Source organism: Hyaena hyaena, unplaced genomic scaffold, assembly GCF_003009895.1.
Source record: "Hyaena hyaena isolate Hyena2069 unplaced genomic scaffold, ASM300989v1 scaffold_217, whole genome shotgun sequence".
NCBI classification, from domain to species: domain Eukaryota; kingdom Metazoa; phylum Chordata; class Mammalia; order Carnivora; family Hyaenidae; genus Hyaena; species Hyaena hyaena.
Window position 1 is genome coordinate 842,861 of NW_024080849.1, and position 16,487 is coordinate 859,347.

General features: G+C 49.5%; 1 protein-coding gene across 3 annotated transcripts in view; it reads right to left on the reverse strand.

The window, feature by feature from the left end:
• Positions 1 to 16,487, reverse strand: part of TTF2 (transcription termination factor 2) — a 39,026-nt gene that overhangs the window by 13,185 nt on the left and 9,354 nt on the right. For all 3 annotated transcript variants that reach the window (XM_039242763.1, XM_039242762.1, XM_039242764.1), the window contains exons 4-12: positions 12,093 to 12,159; positions 10,301 to 11,248; positions 9,648 to 9,762; positions 9,136 to 9,318; positions 7,569 to 7,696; positions 6,344 to 6,425; positions 4,116 to 4,235; positions 2,896 to 3,046; positions 1,643 to 1,751 (exon numbers count right to left, since the gene is read on the reverse strand). In XM_039242763.1, coding sequence (XP_039098694.1) covers positions 1,643 to 1,751; positions 2,896 to 3,046; positions 4,116 to 4,235; positions 6,344 to 6,425; positions 7,569 to 7,696; positions 9,136 to 9,318; positions 9,648 to 9,762; positions 10,301 to 11,248; positions 12,093 to 12,159 — 1,903 coding nt within the window. The remainder of the gene's footprint in view (positions 1 to 1,642; positions 1,752 to 2,895; positions 3,047 to 4,115; positions 4,236 to 6,343; positions 6,426 to 7,568; positions 7,697 to 9,135; positions 9,319 to 9,647; positions 9,763 to 10,300; positions 11,249 to 12,092; positions 12,160 to 16,487) is intronic.

The window sequence follows — 16,487 nt, forward strand, 5'->3', positions numbered from 1 at the left end:
TTCACTAGAACTGTACTGAAAGTCTACTTTTATGCATGAGATATGAAATCAGACTTAAAGGGCAGTTCCTAGCCTCAAGGAGCTCACGATCTAGCAGAATCAAGCATAAAGATTAATTATGGCATGATGTTTCTATATTAAGTCCTGCTGGGTAACTCAACACATGCTGGAGGAAATCGACTCAGTCCAGCTCACTGCTACATCCCTAATACCAGCATTGGGCACAGAGTAGATACTCAATGTTCGCTGAATACGCGGAGTGCTATGATGTGAGTAAGCACAAGGTGCCAGGACAGGCATTTACCCGGAGGGTAAAGAATTCTCAAAGCAGGTTAAAAAAAAAAAATTAACCGAGAAAAGGAACAGAGGCAAAGCATTCCACGCAGAGGGAGAGCGGCATGACGGGGCAGGGCAGGTATCCGCCCCTTGGTACAGTGAGCATGAGGCGCTGGCGGCTGGGAGATGAGGGATGAGGGACTTGCAAGTACAAGTTCATACAAGGTCTAATGTGTCACATCTTTAAAGGGTCTACGGTTCTGTCCTGAAAGCAATGAGGAGCCACTGGCGAACCTCAAGCGTTAATTAGCAGCAAGAAGTCAGAGCAGGTCTAACTAGAGAAGCATTCCAGAGATTACCCCAAATATGGATAGGTCACCTCTTGGAACAGCTCTGTATTTTCAGGGGAAAAAAGCCCCACGGCAACTAGGCAATAAAGCCTCTGGGCTGTGTGACTGGGACTACCTAGACGTCCTAGCAAACATTCAGGGCTTTTCACCTGGTTATCATTTAGCATCTGGCCCCTCTGTAGCCTTATTTATTTGCGACCTCTCTCTCTTCCTGGGAGGCGGAAGAGAGGCAGACGTTAATGGCTTCATACAAAAATACTAGTACTAAAATATGGGTCTTCACACTGAATATAAAAAATACCCCAGGGTGCCTGGGTGGCTGTTGGTTAAGTGCCTGACTCTAAAAAAAATTTTTTTAATGTTTATTTTTGAGACAGAGAGAGACAGACTGTGAGGGAGGGAGGGGCAGAGAGAGAGGGAGACACAGAATCCAAAGCAGCTCCAGGCTCTAAGCTAGCTGTCAGCACAGAACCCGACGTGGGGCTTGAACCCGAAACCACAAGATCATGACCTGAGCCGAAGTCGGACGCTTAACTGAGCCACCCAGGCGCCCCAAGTGTCCGACTCTTGAACTCAGCTCGGGTCTTTGTCTCAGGGTCATGAGTTCATGCCCCGTGTCTGGCTCCGCACTGGATGTGAAGCCTACTTACACACACACACACACACACACACACACACACACACACACACACAGAGCATGCCCAAAGACTCTAAAATAAAAAGTGCAGCAAGTGGGGCTCCCCATACTCAGGTGACGGGTCCCACCACAATTATAACGCAGTTACCATTAGTTCGAGAAAGCAACTAAATACTGTGCCAAACCTCAACCTGTATTACTGATGAGTCCACCTACAATAAAAGAGAAGGAAGAGGGAAGAATGCTTTGCTTCCGCAGGTGGAATGCCTGGGCCATTCCTCCCCGCGCAGGAAGGCACCCTTGCGGACTCTGACGCTGAGGAAAGACGCCAGTTATGGGAGGGGTGGTCCCCCTGCCCCCTGGCAGTTCCCAGACACACCTTGTCTGCGGCGGGGTCTGTGCCCGGGATGGCTCCCTCTTGTTTCTGTGTGGGGATCTCCTTGGCCAGAAGGTTGTAGGTAGTGATGACGATGTCGTATGTGGACAGGCTGCAGAGATAGAACACAGCACAAACAGGAAACAATCCCTCCGTGGCTGACAAGACAGGTGGGGGTCGACCCCTTTATAAAAATGCGGGCGGCTAGAGGGACAGCGATTAGGATTCACTAATACACATAATCCGCATATGCGTGGTTTGGGGGGAGGGTTTTCCTCACTGGGGATCCTTAGCTCTGACACCCGATCATTTTTACCGCCTGCTCACTATAGCCTCCCTGTTCCCATCCCATGAGTAGCAAAGGAAATTCTCGGGCTGGAGTCATATTAAGCTGGATATGATCTGGCAATAACAGAAAAACTGTAGGGCTGGGAATTAACGTCTTGTAATGATCTGACCTAGACCGATGCGGAAGTCTCGGGGAGTAAGAAGCCCTCAGAGTGCTGTTCGTCTATAGCTGATCTTTCGCCTTATCATTCTCCAACGGATTTCTGAAAACCCATGAATCCAGCTTTGACACTTGGGTACAAAAATACATACTGTAAGCTTGGGGTTTATTTGTCTACACTCTTTACACATCGAGATTGTTAACAAAAGGTACAGATCCTTTTTTCAATGAGACTGAATATTATGCACCTCGGCGAACGTCCATAAATACTTTTGATAAAAAGGATATGCCTAGTTCCGAGGGGTGCAGTCTACCCACTGCCTCAGCCTCATACAGAGAAGAAGAATTAAGAATGATTCTAACCGTTGACGAGCGCATTTGGAACACCAAACCAGATACGCTCAAAGTGCAAATCAAGTGAGGTGTGATTTATTTCTAATCAATATCTAGAGCAAAGGCCAGCCACTGACAGCAGTCTGCTAGAGAAGGCACACAGGCCTGTCACTGCTGCCCTGATACCTTTCATCCACTGAGGTGACATCACTCATGAAGCAGACATATTATAAGCCTGAAGCCTCCCAATTTTGGAACTCAGTGTTCTTTAGGAGATCAAATATCTCCTAAAGCGCACACCACTCTCTTGCCGGATGCACCTCTTCTCACAGGTGAAGGATGCTGCGTGACCACAGTGCCTTTGGGTGTCATGAGTCATTGGTCCTGACTGAATGAAAGCCCAGGGAGAGCAGGGAAGGCCCCTGTGGCCCCTACAGGGAGGAGCTTACACCGTTTGCCGCATCTCTGCACTTACACTTTCGCACGCTGCTCCCGACTGGGCCCGTGATAGAGACAGACTCTCAGTGTGTTGCTGCTTACACGTTTCATCACCTCGTTTTTCCAGTGGTGGATCAGGGAGGCAGGACAGATGATCAGCGTTCCGTGGGAAGTGAACTCAGAGGAGTCTTGGGGGGAGAAATCAGCACCTCGTTACGCTCATTAAATGGTCCTTGACTCCTTGAAGGCACTTACTCCTTTTCTTGACTTTCATTCTCACAATCAGTATTTCTAACAACCGCTGCCCTTAATCCCACGCCCAGTATGCAACAGAATGGGAAACGAAAGAGGTGGTCTTTGAACTCAAAACCCATATTTATCTTCCCTTGTACAAATGTCAGAGAGAGAGAGGCTGAGGAGGGAGAGGAAAGTACAGTACATGGCCTCAGTCTAGAAACACCAATACGCTCCATGGTGCCGAGGAGGCAGAAGTGGGATCATTTCCAACCTCGTCCCGAGGGGATTCGTTACAGGGGCATATTACTACCTTTCCCTGAAAAACGTAATTTACTTACATCCACATTATATTGTAAGTACAAAAGTCCCAAGAAAAGCGAAGAATACTTTGGAATGGGTGAACGAAGGCATATTTGTACCACTGCCTGCTCCCCTATCTCTTTGCATGCATATAGCTTGCTATTCTTGCACTCAGAGGCTCAGGACCCGGCTGTGACCATGTTCATTAGAGGCCCCGAGAATGGACGGATCTGTAACAATCCTACCAACTGACCCGCTCACCGTCTTGGCGGATGTTGGCAACTCACACATGATGTGGTGTTGCCAATATATTATACAGAGGACCTGTAATGCACTTGCATTTTATTTTCAAACAGAGGTTGAGATAAGATAGAAATTGTCTAGAACTTGGAAACTTCAGGAATTTGAGAACACCTAGAAAACAGCGTCCGCTATGGTGGCTAAAATCTGAGGTGGCGACAGACCTTTCTTTAAAAAATAATGGTTTTTTTCTCTCTAAAATTTTTTCTGACCACAGGTCAAGCTAAGTTTACAGCAACAGGGGCAACGATCCCTTGTAATTAAGCATATTCAGCATCAGAAATGATGGCACAGGAAAGAATCTAACACTAGTTTTCCAATAGATGAACTAAATATGACTGGAAGTGTTCTTTGAGAGCTTAAAAGTGTCCACTCTCCACTGGCTCAGGCAATTTAGGAAATAACGGGCGATTTATATACCGTCTTTGGAAAGCCAAGTCAACGCCATGTCTTTGTCGTCTTCTTTGCTCTTCTCCTGGTTCTTCTGGGTCAGGATGAGCGCAATCATGGTCAGAGTTTTTCCTAATCCCATATCATCCGCTGGAAAGCACCAACAAAAATCGGAGAGCCTATTACTTAGGGCAAAGCATCACCTCCACCTCAAGAGAAGAGACCACTGGCAGACCTGAGCCCCTGCGGTGCTGCTGGGGCTGATCCAGGCCCTCTCCTTGCCGAGCCTGACAAATCCTTCACCTTGCATATGAACATGAACCCTAGCTCTTGCTGGTTATTACCTAGATCAAAGGCAGTGACCACGACTCTTGGAAAACTTAGAACTTAGAACTTAGAGTCTATTCTCATCTGCATGCCATCATGTCACTCATCTTATGCATATGTGGACATCTATCTCGGTTTGGTCGTATTGCCTGGTCTTGAATTTCTTATTCTGCCAAAGCAAAAAGATCCAGTGGGTGGAGTTAACTCCAAACAGCGCTTCTCCATTCTCCCCACTTATTTGTCAAAGGGGACCACAAATGAACACTCCTTGGGGGCTGTCCTTGTGCAAGTCACTGAACTTACCTAATTCAATGTACTGTTTGTACCCTATAGAATATTCTCGCCCTCACCTGAACAGTTTCAATAAGCATTCTGACATAAGGGGAAGTAGGATGTCACACGCGGGTTCTGGTTTGAATTCTGGCCCTGTCCCCACGCAGATAGAGAGAGTCAGCATGGCACACCTGACCCCCATCCCAGGAAAGGCCCGGCGACAGGGGTGGCCCTGGGCTGGCAGGTGAGAACTCGAATTCAAGCAGGGTTCCTGCCATTCCCGGAACTTGTAAGAGCAGCTGTCTGAGCCTAAATGCTATGGCTCTGGCCATACAGCCGCTATCCTTCAGGGATATCAGCCGATATCCTTCAGGGAGTCTGGAATTTCTGGACCCGCCAGGCCGGAAGCTGCCAGTGTGGCCAGTTCCCAGGAAACAACCGGGGCCCAAACTTCCCTACTTGGTAACATCTTACGTGTGTCATCACAGCTCAGCCTGTGACTTCCCTGGGAAAGGTCTCTGAGGCTTGCACCTGCTGTCCCTCAACTCTGCCCCATGTCCCTTTTTCCTTTGCTGACTTCCACTTATAGAGAATCAAAATAGATTCATTTATTTATTTATTGACTTAAAGTTTGTTTTATTTATTCTGAAGAGATAGAGGGAGTGGGGAGGGGCAGAAAGAAAGAGAGAGAGAGAGAGAGAGAGAGAATCCCAGCAGCACGGAGCCTGATACGGGGCTTGATCTCACAAGCCTGTGAGATCATGACTTGAGCCAAAATTGAGTCGGACACTTAACCGACTGAGTCCCCCGGGCACCCCCGTCTTTTTGTTTTGTACTGAATCACAGCCATGAGTATGACCGCATGCTGTGTGCATCCTCTGAGCAAATCATCGACCCTTGAGCACTACCTGTCATGTTTTCTAGAAGCTGAAACCCTTGCAAAGTTTTAGTTTGAGGAGTCTCCAAAGCAGAGCCTGGAAAGTTTACTTGCTAGGGCCCCGGCACCTAAGGCCCCGGCAGCGTGACCTGGCTCTGGAGGTCACGTGTCCTCATTCACACAAGATTTCGACTCAGAGGTAAGCCACGTGAGAAACGAGGTGCGCTGTGAGATCCTCTCTGCGGGACAGGGTGGGGACAGGAGTCTCTGACGCTGGGGCGGCAATGCTTTCCTCTGGGGCTTGAGCAAAGCTGCCATGACTGTCCACAGGACACCAAGTTTATTTCATGGCTCTGGCCATGTTCCGGAACGTGTGGTCGCCAGCGTGGCTCTCCACCTCTCCCAGACGCTCTCTGGGCTACCAGGGGCCAAGCTCTCCTTCGGCTTAATTAGCCACAGTCGGCTTCCGCTGCTTGCAGCCACACCCTGGCCGAGCCCACAGCTGTGGGGGCAACCTAGTGCCCACCTGGAGCCGCGGACAGGGCCAAATGAGGGGGTGCCTCTGGGCGGTTAAGCGGCTGACTCTTGATTTCAGCTCAGGTCATGATCTCATTGTTGTGAGTCCGACCGCATTGGGCTCTGTGCTCAGTGTGGAGCCCGCTCAAGGTTCTCTCTCTCTCCCTCTGCTCCTCCCTGGCTCGCACACGGGGAGAGGAGAGGAAGGGAGGAAAAAGAAAAAATACAAAGTGCACGTCAACTCTTATCACGAGGTCAGACTCACCCAGAATCCCTCCGTGCGGCTGCTGGCTTTCCCGCCACAGCAGCCAGGCCAATGCCTGCTTCTGGTGCAGCAGCAGAGGCACCTGCCAGAGGCAAGAACCAAAAGATGAGTATAAATTCCTCATGAGGGGCTGGATCCGGACCACACGGACTCCATGCCCTCCACGCCTCCCAATGTTCCAGCCGTCACAGGGCTGCTCACTGTCCCCTGGAGAGCCCCCAGTCTGCCTCTGACCAGGGGACTCCAAGGCCCACTGTGCCTGGGACAGGCCTGCTCCTACCAGCCTGCACATGTATCAAGAGTGCCCCTCACCGCCTCGAGTGAGAGCCTTGATGTGTCTTTCATGGGCCGGGCGGGTTCCGGTGCTTGCTACCAAGACCTCTGACAGGCCACCTTCCTTTCCCTGATGAAGCCATTCCGACGGCTTCTCCTGATTTTCCTCTAAATGCGAGTCTCCACTCCGTAGGCAACGTGCCCCTCAGCACTGTGAGTCATAAATTCCAACAGCCCCTTGCCTGACACCCTCTTCCAGTCTTTCCTTAACCCCTCTGTATTCTGTGCTCCGCCACAAAGACACTCTTCTGAAAACACCTGGCTCAAAATTTTACAGCGGTTCCTAATGGCTCTCGAGCGTGTTTGTGTGACCTGCTTCCCGGTGCTGGGTGCACGGCCAGGGGCCCTGCTCGGTCCCGCCGCCTCCTCCCGTGCTGACCACCAGGGCCCGACTCCGTCCCGCCGACTGGCTGCCCCCTCCCATGCTGACCACCGAGCCTGCACCATCTCTCTAACCCACGCTCGGCTTCCACCCTCTCGGCCATCTGCAGGCTCGCAGCTTCGTTAAGCCACAGAGTAGGCAGGCCCCCAAGCGTTCTTCCCCGAGAGCACCAGCCCCCACTTGGACCCCCAGGTACTCCATGTACCGCCTGCGGCCCCCCACAGGGCACAGCACCTCTGCTCTCGGGCACCTTCCAGCTGTCTGACAGCCGCCGCGCATGCGCCTCCTCCCTCTAGCTCACTAGGCATGCGATTCCTTCACATCCTTGTGGCACAGCGCAGAGAGGACCTTTTACGGCTATGGACTTCTGTAATTTTACGGCTTTGAGAAAAAAACCTATATTTTGCCTCACTGCTTCACAGGGGGAGAAAACAGTACGAGGGAAGCAGGCGGAAGCGGCCCAGGGTCTGTGGGGACGGGGCCGCCCAGACAGGAGTCCCCCCAGCTCACCTTCAGCCCCGGTGGGTCCTCCGCCACAGCAGACTCGGCAGGCCGCGACCCCAGGGACTGATGGAGCTCATCGATGGCTTTACTTATGACTTTCCACACTGCATGAGGGCCGTCTGGCTTTGAAGGGCCTGGGGACAAACAGGCGTCAGTGCAAGGGTCACACGTGTCTCACCCCGGCGATTCGTGGTCTGCCAGGTAACTGTCTGCAGGGACTACAGGTTCCCACCTCCCGCTGTTCGCGCCTCACAGGCTCCTCTGTCCCCATCTGCTGGGTGTGTAGTCAGTCATTCTAAGAAAGGGCCAGGTAACAGAAAGTATACTAATGAGGTAACTTGTAATGTTTGGGATGTGTTTCCCCCCCAGCTTCAGAGAGGTGACGGGCTAACGCCATCGTTATTTCAGGAAGGAAATGTCCTCGGGGCTGATGCCAAGAAGGGAAGCCAGCAACAGGGAAGGGCGAGCTAGTGGAAGTCTGCGGACGGTACTTCCGGCAGAGAGGGACACGGCCCCCGACGCACGTGCCACACACTGTTCTCAACCCGGCGACATCGGCTCCCTCGACCCACAGCCAACGGCTGGACACGTGCCTCAGCTGTCTGCAGTATCAGGGCTGAGGTGTCCCAGATACGGTTTCTAGATAAATGGCAAGCGACGAACCATCTAAACGTAAAAATGTTTTTAAGCGATAAACCATTTTAACAGAATGCTTTCCAAAACGCATCATATGCTTTCTCCCCTTAAGGCTCTCACATGATTCGTTTTTGTCCAGGTGACTCAGTCACCATCAGGATTGTGAACGACGCTCACAGCTGGGCTCTCAGCCAGGACAGCCCTGCTACTTAGATGCACACATCTTCTGTTCCCTCCTGGACTCGCCTTAGCTGCGTCTGGCACCGAGCCCACTTCTTACCCTGTTAGCTACCCTCCTCGACTTTCTCCCCCCCCTCCCTCTTTGCTTCCTTGCTTCTCTCCTTCTCTCTTGGTATCTCTGGACATCCTCAGCTGGGAGAAAACTGGCCGTAGCTTTCCAGTCGCTGCCAGCCAAGCTGACCAGCGAGCTCACCCGGTCCCGTCTCCTAATTGGCAAACCCATCTGGCTCAGGACCCAGCTGAGGCTCTTCGGTCAGCTTTATTCACAGTTACTTCTGATCTACCGTTTTCTGGAAAGGTCAGGACAGAAGCACCAACTGAAACAGGGCAGCGCCGCTCCTGGTGGGTCTTTGGTCATCAGCTCAACTCCCGTCGCCCCTCTGCCCTGCTTTCACACGCACACAGGCGTGCAAGTGTGCCCGCTGCTCCGCCTCCCTCATGGCGGCATGGGTTTGAGCCTTCATTCACACTTATTAGAGGATTCCCATGTGCCGGCCACTGCGCTGAGTGATCAAGGCCTGTGAACCAGGCACACACAGAAATCTAAATGCTGCGTGTGCCCGCCAACCGCCACGGTCTCCACTATACAGGCAACTCCTAATTCCAGCTCTCCCTCACATGGGCAGAGACACCTGCTGGGCAGCACTGAACCTGGCGGTGTGGCAACGCCCAGCAGGGCCAGGCCCTTGGATCTCACCTCCGCAGCACAGACTGGACGCCCCAGCAGCTTCCGGGCAGGCAGCCTTGAGGCCTCGAGAGCCCAAGGGCTGGAGGCCGTGTTCCTCCAGGGGTCGGGGAGGCGCCAAGTGAGGAAGGTCAGTGGCGGCCGTGGTGAAGTTTCTCTGCTGTGGTGCTTGACCTTCACTCTTCTCATTAGCGTCTGCGAAAAAAATAAAAGGAAAGAACAGGCTCCAGTTAAGGAAAGTCAAGGAATTACCTGTGTGGGAGGGGGTCAGGAGGGAGCGGGACCGCTACCGTTCCAAGGAGCCGGGAAGACCTCAAGGGCATGGCACTGAAAGTCTCCTAACCAATGGGAAAGGGGGCAGTCCGCAGGACATGAAGGAAGTTTTCCTAAATCATAAGTGTTAATTCTGAAAAGCTCACAAGCAGATAATCAAATGGAACGGTGAATCTGTCGGAAGGGCTTCTCGAACGTCCCTTGCCAAGCTCCCGCAAACCCTGGGCTCCGGGGGGCACAGCCCATCTCACCTGGCTCTGGGCACAGGGCAAGGGCATCCAGGGCTTCCTCCAGCTCCCGGATCTGCGTGAGCAACTTCTGACCCTTGTCTGGGAGGGCCTGGAGGTTCACGGATTTCAGCGTGCTCTGAAAAACACACCCTGTAAGATGCAAGCCTCTTCTCCAGTTGTTAGAAAATCAGCTTCAAATTAAAGGGGTCTAAACTATGAAACCTGCAATGATGGTCTGTCGAGTATACACGTGAAAACCAGGGGTTTTTGTTCTTGGTTTTTTAAACGCAGCTGATTCACTGACCCCCAAAATACAAGCCTGGGCAAAGTGAGAAACCAACCATCCACCTGCAAAACCTGTGTCATATTAGCATGCCCCACTGGCTCGTGGCCCGCAGCAAGCGGTGCTCTGACCTCAGGAGCGAAGCATACGGGGGGCACCTGGGTGGTGTAGGCCACTAAGCGTCTGGCTTCTAAATCTCGGCTCAGGTCATAATCTCACAGTTTGTGAGTTGGAGCCCTGCATCAGGCTCTGTGCTGATGGCACGGAGCCTGCTTAGAAGTCCTTCTCTCCTTCTCTCTGCCCCTCCCCCGCTAAGCGGGTATGCCCCCCCCCCTCAAAATAAATAAATAAACTCAAACAAAAACCAAGCACACGGGCAGTCAGCAGTTACCTTCTTCTGTTTGAGTTGTGTTGTGAGGTACCCACGTTGGGCTGCCGGGTCTGAAGGTTCTACCTTCTTAGAAACACCCGGGGCGGGAGATGGGTTTCTTTGCCCACTCTGACCAGGGGGTAGGAGGTGGTTCTCTTTCTGGGAGTCCAGAGTCAGGTCAAAGAGCAAGGGAGGCTTCAGGGAAACAGTATGACCTCCCCCACGGTCCCCGTGGCTGGAGTCGGCGTCTGGCCCTGCACGCAGGGAGCGCCCTGCAGCTGGTGCCCACCATGCACACGGTCCTCCTGGGGCAGGTGCGTCCTGAGGCTCTGGGCGCCGGGTGGTCTGCGTGTTGGGGGCACCCCCTGCCTTTGTTTCTCCAGCCTCCCGGCCGCTGGAGTGCTCTTCACTGAGGTGTTCCCCTTTCTGGGGCTTGCTTGTTGCATTCAGACTGTGAGTAAGTCCAGACAAAGGCTTGGTTTCCTGTTGCCTTAGAGGTTCTGATTCCCTTTGGACGTGATGACTCTCAACATTCGATTTCTCCTGAAGAGACCCGGATGGCTTCCTCAGCGCATCACCGCGGCCCTGCTTGGGTTTAACGTCACAAAGGTTTCTTCTATGCGCCTCTTCCTTCTCCCTTACTTCACGCTGAAACTGCATCTTCTCCCCTTGATGCTTCTCTTGAACTGCAGGTGGTTTTTTCTTTACCTCCAGGGCAGAGGAGACATCTTTCTTCATCCAGCAGTTGGACTCAGTCCTCCGTTCCTTCTTTTGATCCAAAAGCACATCCCCCTTCTCCTCTGGATTCTGATCAGCCATCTTTTTCTCACCCTCGCCTTTGGTGAACTGTTTCCAGAGAGACGGCTCTTGATTCTTGTCAAGTACCTTGAACGGGTTTCTCTGCTGGCCGGAGGGCTCTGAGGCACTCTGAGGCCTGGTAGTTGTAGAATGTTCTGTGGAACCAGGCTCCTAAAAGACGAAGGAAATAATCTTCATATAAAACGTTAGTGCAAGCTTCCTACCTAGAATGCCTGTTTTCCAGAGGAAATGGAAACAGTAGACCCGTATTTCTGAACATTCCTGGGACCCTCTCTGCCTCCAGGAAAGACGAGGTGCCTAACTCAGACAGTGTCGGTTTCCGAGCAATACTTTCAACACTCGGTTCCTTCTCTGATCATGACCACTGCTTTCCCCGGCTTCAAGGACAAGCAGTGACCAATTCAAATGCTTCTGCAATGGTAGTAGCCACATGCATACCTCTCATGAAAAACTATTCTGTTGAATGAATCTATCCCCAAGCCTACACAATATCCTATGCTTGCTTTGAGTCTGGCCTTAGGAAGGTTCCATTGTGGGAGTCTAGAGTTACAAGTTCAAGCTCCAGCTCTACCAGTGAAAGCGTGGCTGCCTCGCCGGACCCAGCCTCTCAGGCTCTGGGCATCGGTCAGCCTCTCACGTTCTAGGAGCTTATGAATTACACTCCATTTATGCCAACATCGAGGAGATGGCAATCCGTAAAAGGATGCTGGAATTAGTCTGGTAAATCCAAATGTTTCCCTAAAGAGAACAGTGACTCCAACTAAAACCTTGAAAAATATAGACATGAAATAGGCAAATCATTAAACCTTAACTGTAACCAAAAAGTTCTTTGAATTCAAAGACCCAACGAGGCCGACCTTGCTTAAAGAAAAGATCTTTCAGAGACAGTACGATGAAGACGCACCAGTTTATACCTGACTTCAAAGCCTTTTCAGGCAACACCGCAGATTCAACAGTCTTAACGTAGCGGATCCGAGGATAGGACGATTCCTACCTGCCACGGGACACTTCCGCACCACTGCTTCCCTGCCGCCTTACTTCTGACACACTGGAAGAATAATCTGGTGAAGGAGAAGACACAAGTCATCAAGGCTGTGAAAATTCATTAAAACGGGATACATTTATTTTTCATGCAAGAAAACAACCTGCAACTTCTTGCCACCAGTTCTGAAAGGCCACCTGACTCTTATGTTTACGTGTAAAAATTCTCTACTGCGTAGGGTCTTCCTAAGGGCTACGAAATGAAGGGCTAGAGACGTCAGGGAAACCCAGACAGCTACTGGTTTGTTTTCTTTACTCTGTAAAGAATGACTGAAGCCAAAACGTGATCGGCGGTGGCTGCTAAAATCAGGAAAAGAGAGACAACCAGACGTTATGTACCCCTGACGGGGAAACGACGGTACCACCTATGAAGTGAAACAAAACCAAGCCAACCAGAACACACGCGAATACCCCGGATCTGCAGGGCCCTGGATTCAATGATCAATTTACAGGAAGCACAGACAACAGAGGAATGCTCGGAGGAGGCCACGGGGATGTGATCTGTAAAACCTTGACGGGGGGAATGGTCTGTGACCAACAACCGAGCTCCTTCAACAAATTACAAGGGAGGGGCAAAATGGAGAGAAGGCTTGAGAGACTTAAAAGACAAAGCAATCAATTGCGACCTGTGAACCGTATTCGTTGATTTAAACAAATAAAAACTATTAAAAATAAACTACTTATGTCTTCTATGAAGCGATTGGAAATCTGCGCTCCAACTGATTAAAAAGAAAGAGGAAAAAGTCCCTGTCTTTTAGAGCTAGATACTGAAACACTTATGGAAGAAATGTTATCTGGGATCTTTTCCAAAATATGGCCAGAGCTGGACGGGGGGCGGGGGGAGAGAGTGGGCAGAGCTCACAGGGAACAGACTGGCATGAGCTGCTAACTGTTGAAGCTCACGCGCTGCATTAGTCCTTCTGGTCTACTTTGTATGTACTTGCAATCTTCCATAAAAATAAACAAATAAATAAATAAAGACATACATCCCAATGGAAGACTGTCCCTGCATGAGTAAACGCAGCCTTCATACCCACTGCGCAGAAATGGCTGCACTGCGGGGCGCCTGGGTGGCTCAGTCGGTTAAGCGTCCGACTTCGGCTCAGGTCACGATCTCACGGTTCGTGGGTTTGAGCCCCACGTCGGGCTCTTTGCTGACAGCTCAGAGCCTGGAGCCTGCTTCAGATTCTGTGTCTCCCTCTCTCTCTGACCCTCCCCTGCTCATGCTGTCTCTCTCTCTCTCTCTCTCAGGAAGAAATAAAACATTTAAAAAAATTAATTTAAAAACAAAAAGAAAGAAATGGCTACACTGCTCTGTGAGCAAACCATGCATGCCCCCAGATTTTGCATGCGAATCTCCCTCCATCCAAAGGATGTCCTCTTTATCCCTATTTGCCCACCGCTTTCCCCCGTCACCAGCTGTCAAAGTCCTATACGTCCCTCCATGTCCACTTCAAGCCACGCCTCCTTTGCAAGGTGTTCCCATTCCATTCCCTGCTCATCCACTGTGCTGCTTCTGTATTTCTGCTGCATTTAGTTGTATTTCACTCATATCTGCCCAGCTGCTTGACGGTATTTTCAGTGACTGGAAGGTAACCTCATACGATCTCATTATTCTCAACGATGCCTTGCCTTTTGCTAACTATTGCTGAATTAAATAGAACCAACTGATTTTTCCCTTCCCCTCAGAAACATTTAATAATCTGTTAAGTAAGAGCTTTCAAATAGAATTTTACTGAATTGTTTAACTAGGTAATAAACTCACTCAATAAAATGGCCATGGAAAGGAGCCTCTCACGATACCCTATGTGCCCAGTTCACATTCCTCCCAAACACCTGTTGCTATTAGTTTTGTGTACCTCTCTAGAGATTTTTAAATGTATATTCAAATCAATAAGAATACATAAATCTTAATTCCCTTTTGCACACAAATGGATAGTATTCATACTAAATACCTTGTTTTTAGCAATATCTTCAAGATTTTCCAGAATATATACATGTGGTGTTCCTATGTATACAATACATATATATTATATAACATAAATAACATATAATTTTATTTTTTATAATTTTATTTTTATCATTTCCTTTTTAACAATGGCACAGCTTTTACACAGCTGCACAATTTCCCACTATTTGGAGTTCCAGGAGTTATTTAACCAGAACCTTCTTGATAAACAGTTTGGTTGTTTCTAAGTCTTTGCTCCTAAAAACAATGTCACAATGAATACCCTTTAACGCGTGTCACTTCACACGTGTCTTAATATATCTGCAGGGTGATGCTTTCTCTCTCACATTGCGTATTAGGGCCTTTTCTGTTTTTTGATCAATTAGCTTGTGAGTTTTATTTAGTAGCTCTTCTTGCTGTTTTCTAACTCATTAAATTCAATTTTTACCTACATGAATCCCTTCTTTCTCCTATCTTTCAGTTAATTTCCTGCCCTTTCTCTAACTTCTTAGACTTGTGATGCACAACATGAATCATGACAGTCTGAGTCTTCATTCCAGATGAATCCTGAGATCTCAATCCCTTCATGTCAATACCTCACCTGGACACAGAAGCAAAGATAGGCCCCAAGTGGACAAGTATTCCATAAAAGTCAGGCTAAAAAGAAAATAGGTCCAGGGGCACCTGGGTGGCTCAATCGGTTAAGTGGCCGTCTTCAGCTCAGGTCACGATCTCGCGGTTCGTGGGTTCCAGCCCTGCGTCGGGCTCTGTGCTGACAGTCCAGAGCCTGGAGCCTGCTTTGGATTCTGTGTCTCCCTCTCTCTCTGCCTCTCCTCCGCTTGTGCACACACACACACACACTCTCTCTCTCTCTCTCTCTCTCTCTCAAAACTAAATAAACATTAAAAAATTTAAAAAAGAAAAAGAAAAGAAAATAGGCCCAGCTCCTTTCATACAAACTCACAATTTTCCCATTCAAGCTCACAATTAAAAAAAACACACAAAACACCCACACTGGTCTCTCTGGTTTTTCTCGCTGAAACAGGATAATTATATTGAACCATGTAGTAAAATTTCTGAAATGCTCTAAATACATAAAAATTCAAAGTACTGGCTAATATTAGGCAGGACCATTACTTACAAAGTGAATCAAAATGAATTGCTGCTGTGTTTCACATGAATCAAGTACTTGAAACCTTTACTGACAAGAACATTTCATAAATCATGTCTGTTTTAAAGCCCAAGCCGCTGCAGACTTCCAGAAGGGCAGGACCTGGGAGCCCAAAAAGGGAAAAAAACAACACACTTGCTGTGCATCTATGAAGCATCTACTTAGCTCTAGACATGGTGGTAAAAAAACGCTTTTACTTGCATTTTTATTAAAACCTATCTGAATGAGCCTCTCTGTTTTTAAGATAAAAAGTTTGTTACGCTTATTAAACTGCAAACCAACAAAGAAAGCAATGGAAATATATTCTTACGGAGAAAGCAAATATTTTGTTTATAAATGTTTATTTTTGAGAGAGAGAGCAAGCAAGTGAGTGCATGAGCAGGGGAGGGGCAGAAGAGAGAGGACAGAGGATCCGAAGAGGGCTCTGCATTGACATCAGAGAGCTCGACGTGGGGCTTGAACCCACAAACCCCAAGATCACGACCCTAGCTGAAGTCGGAATCTCAACCGACCAAGCCACCCAGGCACCCCGATTGGTTCCACTATGAAGAGTGTGATTTCTGCAGTATATTAATTATTTTCCAGGACGGAAGTAACAGGCAATGCTGATGAACACAGCCAGAGACAGCCACCTCATCAATGTGGTCTTCCTCTCAGGAAGGCAAAGCCTCCCTCCTTCCTGAAGGCCGATCGTCCAACCCACGTTGCACTGTCGGGCACGTTCCCTTCAGCGAGGCTGCGGTTCTCTCAGGCTCCAGGGCCATCTTCCCTTGGTTCAAATCCCAGCCCTACGACATAATTAGCTCTGAAATCTCACACACTTCATGTGACTGGCCCCTGGGCCGGTTTCCATTTCCATAAAATGGCCAAAAAATAAAAGGCCCTACCCCATTTGATCACTGTAAGGGTACGTGCACTGATGCATGTAGAGATAAGGTTCAGACCAAAGTCCAACCCGTATTAAGGGCCTGCTAAGCAGCAACAATCATTAGTTCACTCTTGCCAACCACCTTGTCTACTCCCATTCCGTTTAGAGCCACACTTTCTTGTCTTTTACTATCCAAATGCTGAAGGTCACTCAAGGCCAAGCTCACGTCTCAACCCCTACACTTCCTCAGTAACCTGCACCAGCCTTACCCCCTACTGTTACGGTCACGGGGGCACCTGCATGTGAACACTCCAATTTAGTGCTAACGCACGCAGATCGTGCCAGCCACCATGTGTGTTTG